General features: G+C 40.5%; 1 protein-coding gene across 1 annotated transcript in view; it reads left to right on the forward strand.

The window, feature by feature from the left end:
• The window catches only part of SLC25A17 (solute carrier family 25 member 17), a 38,526-nt gene extending 29,492 nt beyond the window's left edge, over nt 1-9,034 (forward strand). The window contains exons 5-9 of the mRNA XM_006098541.3: nt 657-773; nt 2,254-2,399; nt 2,485-2,580; nt 4,819-4,901; nt 7,684-9,034. Coding sequence (XP_006098603.1) covers nt 657-773; nt 2,254-2,399; nt 2,485-2,580; nt 4,819-4,901; nt 7,684-7,831 — 590 coding nt within the window. The 3' untranslated portion in view covers nt 7,832-9,034. The remainder of the gene's footprint in view (nt 1-656; nt 774-2,253; nt 2,400-2,484; nt 2,581-4,818; nt 4,902-7,683) is intronic.
• Nucleotides 9,035-9,324: the final 290 nt, after the last annotated feature.

Here is a 9,324-nt window from a genome sequence, read left to right on the forward strand (position 1 = left end):
GGGCCATGATCCCCATTCTTAAGCTTGTAAGGATCATGATGCGTTGCAAACCTGTTTCAGGTGTTTTATGACAGTTCATAACTACTGCTTGCTGCCTGCCTGTCCTAATCCCCTAAGTGATGAGGAACTCTTTTGTAATCATCTAGTCACTGTCAAAGCACTTTCCAATGTCACCACTTGTCACCCATTATACCAGATTCATACCCACTTAAAACCATGTAAACTACTTATGAGAGAATTATTAATTGTGTGTTTTATCTGATGTTGTCATGGACTTAGCATGTGATCAATAAACCACTTGTCTCTTAAAGCTGTTTTTGAAAAATTGTATTTAAAACTATATCAAAATTGCTACTTTGTATGCTATATAAATTGACAGATTACCTCCTGTTACACAAATAAGGAAACTTACTACTCATTTCATGTAGAGAGGTACTACTGCCAGCCATTTTGCCATCAGCAAGTCTTCTGAATTGCTTCTAACAGTAGTGGCTTATGTTGTACCCTGGCACAAAGAGACACCGTACCTTGGGTCTCCTAGTAGGTCAGTGGCAGAAGAATAAATGAAACATTGGTATGTAGCTTCAATATAAGACAGCAAAGCTCAAAAGGTTACATTTTGCTTTCTCTTTGTCTCTCCCTCTTTCTTTTTAAAGGAGTGGTGAATGTGTTGCTGACAACCCCACTCTGGGTAGTAAACACCAGACTAAAGCTGCAAGGGGCAAAATTTAGGAATGAAGACATTGTACCAACCAACTACAAAGGTATTATTGGTAAGTGTCTCTGTGTGAGTTTCTGTTTAAGGGTTTCCTTTGGAATTTATTGCCACAATAATCCTATATAATAAAAGGCTAATATGCAAATCGACCAAAAGGTGGAATGACCAGTCACTATGACACGCACTGACCGCCAGGGGGCAGACGCTCAATGCAGGAGCTGCCCCCTGATGGTCAGTGCACTCCCACAGGGGGAGCGCTGCTTAGCCACAAGCTGGGCTCATGGCTAGCGAGCGCAGCAGCAGTGGCGGAAGCCTCTCCCACCTCTTCAGCAGTGCGCTAAGTCGTCAGTCAGACATCCCTCGAGGGCTCCCGGACTGTGAGAGGGCGCAGGCCGGGCTAAGGGACATCCCCCCTCAGTGCACTAATTTCGTGCACCAGGCCTCTAGTGTTATATAAAAGACAACCTCAAATCTCAACATTCAATAGTAAGCATTTGTTTAGTTTAGCTCATGTGTCTTAGAATTGACAGGGATTTGACTCCTCTAGGCCAACCCCAGCCAGGAGTCTCAGCTCCACGTGTCTCATCACCTTTCTGGCACCAGCTTGAGCATATTCTTCTCTTGGTAATGGTGATGCACAAGAGGACACACCCAGTTGTACAAGCATACTTCGGGTCCCTTTTTGAATCTTGACTGCTAACATCCTGTTGGCCAAAGCATATTACATGGCCAAGCTCAAAGACATGGGGTAGAGAAGTAACTACTGCCTTGGAGTGTGGGTGGGAGGGGTTGAATATATCTGAAGAATAACTACTGTACTTTTTTTCCTAGTGTTAGCTTTAGATAAAGATACCAGGTTAATGTCTGCTATCTATGAGCGTCTGCTTTCTAATAGTATCACACTGCCAGGCTCTCTTTTCCAGTGTTTGCAATGACAGTGATTTTCTTATAAGTCAGTCCTATAAAATGGACTCCAAGGAACTATGTTATCATTTGTTTTACTGGCCTTTGTTGTGAAACACATAGGCTATCAGTTCACAATTCTCTGTAATACAGAGTTTCCAGTGTTGGTGATTAATTAGGAACACTTGACATTCTGACTCCAGATTGTCAAAAGGAGTTCCCTGATTGAAGTTGTCTCTCAATAACTTAGTAATGTCAGTATCTGATAATTATCAAAAAGTAGTTAACTGATGAACTTGCCCCTAAAATATCATTACAAGAAGGAAATTTTATATATATATTTGATTTCAGAGAGGAAGGGAGAGGGAGAGAGAGATAGAAACATCAGTGATGAGAGAGAATCATTGATCGGCTACCTCCTGCACCCCCCTCACTGGGGATTGAGTCCACAACTCGGGCATATACCCTGACTGGGAATTGAACCATGACCTCCTGATTCATAGGTCAACGCTCAACCACTGAGCCATGCCAGCTGGGCAAGAAGGAAATCTTGATAGAACCATTTGAACAGAATTCGCCTTGTCTTCTCTAGTTATGGGATTGTCATCAGATGTCCTTGATTTCTTGCTTAGATGCTTTTCAACAGATCATTCGAGATGAAGGAATCTTGTCTTTATGGAATGGCACGTTTCCCTCCTTGCTGCTGGTTTTCAATCCTGCCATCCAGTTCATGTTCTATGAAGGTTTAAAACGGCAACTTTTAAAGAAAAGAATGAAGGTAATACTGATTTTGAAAGCAGCAAACAGTAATCTCCTGTTCTTGTTGTTTGGATTGACATGATTCGTCTTTCTTTGCTTTCCAGCTTTCTTCTTTGGATGTGTTCATCATTGGTGCAGTAGCCAAAGCAATTGCCACCACAGTTACCTATCCCCTGCAGACAGTCCAGTCAATTCTGAGGGTGAGTGCTGGGGTTCTTCCTGCATTTAGTCAAACAGCATTCTAAAATACGTGGTTTCTCTGTTAAAAGCAAGTTAAGCATTCCTCATTCATTTTCCCATTTGTCTTATATTCTAACCAGGCTGGCTCTCACTTGGTGTCCTATTTGATTTGGAACAAAGTTTACATTTGCAATTTCTTAAGTAACATAGTGTCTCAGAAAACCCAAATGTAGAGGAAGGTTCTTGACTCAGGAAAGTATAAGTTTGCATCCTTCTCATTCACGTTAATTTGCTTGGTGCCCAGGGCAGATTATTCTTTGCAAAATCAGAGGTTGATTCCTGTAGTTTATTATAGAGGAATGAATGGTTTTGCTTTTTTTTTACTGCTCCAGTCAACAAAAGAGAAATTTTATTGAGGCCCCAGGGTCACAGTTCAGCCGGAAGGCTGCCCTGTTGGCCTGAGGAAGTGGTGGAGGGCCTTATTTAACTTCTTCTTGGGGCACAGGTTGTTGGTGTGCAGGCAGGTGTAATCTTGTTGCAGTTATACTTGTAGGCTAGCTGGCGGAGGGAGGGTTCGATGATGCCACCCCTCAAACAAAGCACCAAGTGCAGGGTGAACTCTCTGAATATTGTAGTCTAAGAGAGTGTGGCCATCCTCCAGTTGTTTGCCTGCAAAAATCGGACACTGTTGGTCAGGCAGGATGGCCTCCTTGTTTTGGATTTAGCTTTGACATTCTCAGTGGTATCACTGGGCTCAACCTCAAGGGTGATGGTCTTGCCAGTCAGGGTCTTCACAAGATCTGCATCTCTGCATCTGCTAATGGTTTTGCTTTTTTGGACACTTCCAAATTTCTGGGTTATTCATTGAAATGTTTATTAAGTGCCCGCTCCGTGTGAAGATCTGGGTACACATGATGAAGAAAATAGTCATAATCCCTGCCTCCACAGAGGTCATTGAGGAGAGAGTGAGCAAGTAATTAAGCAAAATAAATACAAACTGAGAAGATAACTACAAAGAAAGTAAGCAGCATTCTGTGACTTGGTGGAGAGGTGCTGGATGGGGATCTCCTTAGATAGAATGGTTGGGATGGGTTCCTCAGAGGAGGCATTATCAAGACTGAAAGTGAGATAAGGATCCAGCTTATCTCGATGCGAAGAGCATTGTAGGTAGAGGGAACTTGATGTGCTAAGAGTTTGGTGAATCCTAGGAACCGAAAGGAGGCCACTGTGGGTGGAGAATGGCTCAGGATGAGTTTGGAAAAGTAGCAGGAAGGTCTAGAGTTTACTCTCAATTCGTGGGAAGCCCTTGAAGGGTTTTACACTAGGGAGTAATGTGTTCTGATTTACAATTGTATATCAGTGTGGCTATTCTGATGAATTGGTCAGAGGCTAAGAGAAAAGGGGGCTGGGAATCAGGTAGGAGGCCATTTTAGCAGTACAGGTGAGAGGTGATGGTGGCCCAGATAGTGAGATGGTGATGGTAGCAGCGGAGAGGAGAGAGGAGATATGGAAAGAGTTATGATCTGGCCCAGCGGGCGTGGCTCAGTGGTTGAGCGTCGACCTATGAACCAGGATTCCTGGTCAGGGTATATACCCGGGTTGTGGGCTTGATCCCCAGTGTAGGGTGTGCAGGAGGCAGCCAGTCAATGATTCTCTCTCATCATTGATGTTTCTATCTCTCTCTTCCTCTCTGAAATGGAGAAAAAAAATTCAAAGAACTCATCGATGGATAAAATGGGGGTAGTAGTGAGAGTATGTCAGTTCAAAAAATGATAATCTCTTAAAAGTATTTTGACTAATGTACTATTTAAAGCAGTACTTAATATAAAGGAATTCAGTAGCATTCAAATAATGTATTTTGACACTTTATCAGATAAACATAATAATGTGAAGAGCTTAAACTTTAGTGGTTCTAACTGGTTAGTACTTATCAGAACTTCTTAAAGGACTGGAAGTTAAGTCGTACATACTATCAATATTTATATCTTCATCATGGGTGCGTATTTTTTCTTTTGAGGTAGAATTTTCCCCATAATTCTCTGTCAAGTGAAAATTCTCTTGCTTGCTTCATTGAAACGTATTTCTTATTTTCACTTATTTCACTGAAACATAGAATATTAATTAAATCTACATACTAATTGGATATTTTTATTACTATATGGTGTGTAAGACATCACTCCCAACAGAATTTCCTCTGCAGGTACAAATTAAGATAAAGAAAGCAGTACTAGACAGTCTTTTTTTTTCTCCTTCCTCAGTTTGGACGTCACAGACTCAACCCAGAAAACAGAACATTGGGGAGTCTTCGCAATGTTCTCTATCTTCTTCACCAGCGAGTAAGGTGCGTCTTCAACAGCCCCCTCTGCTGGGGAGCGCTTGGATTTTCTGACCTGGCACTACTGCCTTGACAGTGGCAGCCTGGGAACCTCTCCCTTGGATTCTGTGCTCAGACATTTCTCATTTTAGGGGTTTGGTGCAATATGACAGTACTTTGGGAAATTAGGGAAAAGTTCAGGTCCTTGCACTTTGTTATAAATATGCAGGACTCCTGTACTACGGGAACCCTCCAAAATCTTATATAGAGACCATTGTGCTTGAGTGGCATATCCTGTGATCTCTCTCAGAGATAGAAATAAGCAGGAATTATAGAGCAGTAGTCATAGTGAGGAAGGAAGCGGGGAGTAGGGAGAGTAATAACAATTATAATTATGACAGTGATGATGCTGATAAGAGTAACTAACATTTTTGAGTGTTTGCTTTGTGGCAGACACTGATTTTAAAGCTTTATGTGAGCAATATCACTTAATCCGAACAGTAGTCCTGTGAGGCATGTACTTTCGTCATTTCCTTGTTTTGTTTAAAGAAACTGATCATTAGGGACATCAAATAAGGCAGGAGCCGCCTTTGAAAGAGGAAGTGGGATTATAGCTTGGCATTTGAAAAGCTATATTGGAAAACAGCTTGGCATTTTCTTAAAAAGTTAGACACACTGCCCATTGGACCCAGCCATTCCACTTCAAGGTATCGACCCGAGGGACAGGAAATGTGTCTGCACAAAAACTTGTACACAAATGTTAATAGCAGCTTTATTTGTAAGAGTCAAAAACTGGAAACAACTCAAATGTTCATCGTCAGGTGAATAGATACATAAATTGTGGTATCTCTGTATAATGGCATACTGAGAAATAAAAAAGTAGGAATTATTGATTCATGCAGCAACATGGATGAATCTCAAAATAATTATGCCGAGTGAAAGAAGTCAGACATGATTTCACTTCTATAAAACTTAGAAAATGCAAATCCGTAGTGACAGAAAGCAAATCAGTAGTTACCGGGGGCGGGGGTAGGAGGAGGGAGGGCATGATTACAAAGAGACCCGAGGACACTTTGGGGTGATGAGATGTTCACTGTCTTGAATGTAGTGATGGTTTTGTGGGTATGTACATCAGTCAAAACTCATCGTAACTTCTGTCCGACTTGGCTACAAGTCTGAGGTTCCCATGCCTCCATCCTCCTGGGATTTGATTATTTGCTAGAGTGTCTCACAGATCTCAGGAAAACATTTATGTTACCAGTTTATTAAAGGATGTCATGATATCTGAACAGCCAGATGAAGAGCTGCACAGGGTGAGGTCTGGGAGGATCCCATCACAGGAGCATCTGTGCCCATGGAGTTGGAGTGCATCACCCTTCCGGGGCCTGGATGTGCTCACCCACCTGAGAGCTCTTTGAACCCCATACTGTTGGGTTTTATGAAGGCTTCATCATGTGGGCACAATCTGTCCACTCTTTTTCTGGCTCTCTCCCCTCTCTGGAGGATGGAGATGGGGCTAAAAATTCCAAGCTTCTGATCATGGCTTATCCACCCCGCCCCCGCTGCACCATCCAGGAGCCCACCAAGAGTCATCTCATTACAATAGAAGACACTGCAATTATTCTGATATTTAGAGAGACTGTCAGGATCCAGGGTCAGAGACCAAATACTAGAACAAGAAATGATCCTGTTGCTCTTATCACTCAAGTAATCACAAGGGTTTTAGGAGCTCTCTGTGCCAGGAACCAGGAACAGAGACCAATATACATTCTGTTATCTCACAGCAGACCTCACCTTGAGAAACACTGAAGTGGACTTTCTTAGGGGAACATAATTCACGTCAATTAATGAACTAGAAATTCATGAGTCAAGGCTTTTCATTGCTATTTATCACATGATTTGCCCCAAATAATAGGTTTCCACACACAGCAAATATAATAAAATATAGCATAGCTTGTGCATGGAGCACTTGATCAGCTGTACTATCTCAGTGCTCATGCTGTATACAGGCCTGGAGTTGCTGATGAACTAGCATATGAGGTCAGTTCACTCTCAACATGCAGCAGCTGTGGAGAAGTTATGATGAGTTTTGACTGATGTTCGCTGAGCTTTTGGTTTTAGCTGAAGCAGTCTTCCCTGTGGTGAGAGCAGTGGTTCTAAATGGCTGGTCTCCACCTGGGAACTTATTAGAAATGAAGATTCTTGAGTCCCATCCTAGGCTTAATACATCGGAAACTCTGGGGATGTGACCCAGCAATCTGTGGTTTAAGGTGATTCTGATGTACGCTAAATTTGAGAACCCCTGGGTTAGAAGACCAAATGTATAGGAAGACTGAAAATCAGGTAGCTTTCACTTTTGTCATTTTGCCTAGTTCTGTTGAAGCTAAAATGATCTAAACCAATTTGCAGTTTTCCTACCATTTAAGGACTGTTAAGTTAAAATAACTGAGTTGGGAGAGTGTTAAAGATCTAAAAGTTCTTAGATCTCAGATCTTGGCATTAAGATGGTTTTAGGATTTGCATCCTATCTGGGATATTGTCAGCATTCTGCTAATTAATGGTGATTATAAAAACAAAGGATTGGTGGCTCATGAATACTGAACTTTAATTGGTCTTCAAGTGCCTTGACAGATAATAAATAGTTGGACAACAGAAGTCTGTTACTAGCTAAAACTTCCATTGCTTGTTTTAATTCTGAGGATCAACCTTTGCAAAGTCACTTTCAAAGTAGTGACTGTTTCTTTGATGCAGGAGTTGACGTTTATAAAGAAAATCTTTTATTTTATTTTTCAAACTTCTTTTCTTTTAGGAGATTTGGAATAATAGGACTCTACAAAGGCCTTGAAGCCAAACTGCTGCAGACAGTCCTCACTGCTGCTCTCATGTTCCTTGTGTATGAGAAACTGGTGGCTGCTACCTTCACAGTTATGGGACTGAAGAGTGTATACAAGCATTGAGACACCTTACCCTGCAGAGTGAGGACAGGTGCTCAAGATGGGGGTTTCTTTCTGTGCGAAGAGAAGTGATTCTGTTTTTTACTCTTGCTCTTCCCGCCGTGAATTTTTACCCTTGTTGGCTTTAAAAGTATTTAAGGGTAAATATAGAGGATAGCCAACTGAACCTGTCACCAACTTAATTTTTATGATGATTGGTTGAATTTTGTGGGGGAGGTTGGACTGGTGGTCATATGAAGAGAAAGCATTATTGAAAACCTAAAATTTAGAGTTTATAGGATTGATAAGTTTTAATGAACTATTAAGAAAGAATGGACTATTGCTCTCATGTGTAATATTTTCTAGTTAAAATCTTTCTTAAATTTACCAACTGTTCTCTTTCCCTAACCTCTCCCCCAGGTTCTAGAACAAATTTTATGCCATGAAATTCTCCTCATATGCCTTTTATGTGTTAATCTTGTTATTTTCCTCACTGAAAATAATATTATGACTATGTCATGAGAGCATGATTTTATTTTTGTTGGATTTTTTCTGCTTAAGGAAAAGTGTCTTCTTTAGTACATGAGCTATTTATTTGGGGGGAGAAATTAAAATTATTAATCCCAAATGATTCTCTTATAAACTATTTGTAAACATCACTTATTCGTTAGTATTTGACATAATTTTAAAATATTTATTTTGAATCAACTCTTTGATACGAAAGGCTTGAAGTTTTATGTTTATCCAAACATGCCTCAATCAAGTCAAGCCCCAATAAATTGTCAACACCTTTATTAAGGTATTACATTGGATTGACAACTACCTGGTAAAAATCACAGAAAAGGGGAAGGGAGCAAATATCTTGTTTCGGCTCTGGAATATTATCTCCCTTTCCAAACTCTTGGAGGAGGCTGTATTTTTTTTTTTTTTTACAATAAATGTCTGATTGAGATTATTTCTATTGGGAAATATTCCTTAGAGACCTCTACTGAAAGTGTGGTATGTCAAGCAGTAGCATTGAGAGCTGGTTGAACATGTAGGCCCAGATCTTCTGAATTATAGTCTGCATTTTAACAAGATCGATAGGTGATTCATACATTAAAGTTGCAGAGACCTTAGCACACCTGACCCAACAGAGGATATGATTGCTTTCAATTATGGAAACCAAGACAAAGATTTTTCTCAAAGGAAAGATGGACTAATGTATTAAAACAACCTCTGAAAAAACTGGGAGTCCTATGTCATTTACTTTTCCCTCATAGCACAGGTTAAGGTGGTAGGACTTGTAGTATGTAGCTAGGAGGGAATTAGACATCTCAAGCCACTCAAGAAACAAACTCTTGACATTAGTAAACTAGTTTTTTGGGTTCCTATGACTTAATTTTTATCCCTATAACAAAATGACAGGCTTTTTATGTATAAATATAATTCACTCAGAATAATAATGAAATATCTGTGGACTGGTATTTCATTTTGAGAGTAGAAATGTCTCTTATTTTTCCTCTGGCCACTTTGGA

The sequence above is a fragment of the Myotis lucifugus genome, unplaced genomic scaffold (genome assembly GCF_000147115.1).
Source record: "Myotis lucifugus unplaced genomic scaffold, Myoluc2.0 scaffold_239, whole genome shotgun sequence".
NCBI classification, from domain to species: Eukaryota; Metazoa; Chordata; class Mammalia; order Chiroptera; family Vespertilionidae; genus Myotis; species Myotis lucifugus.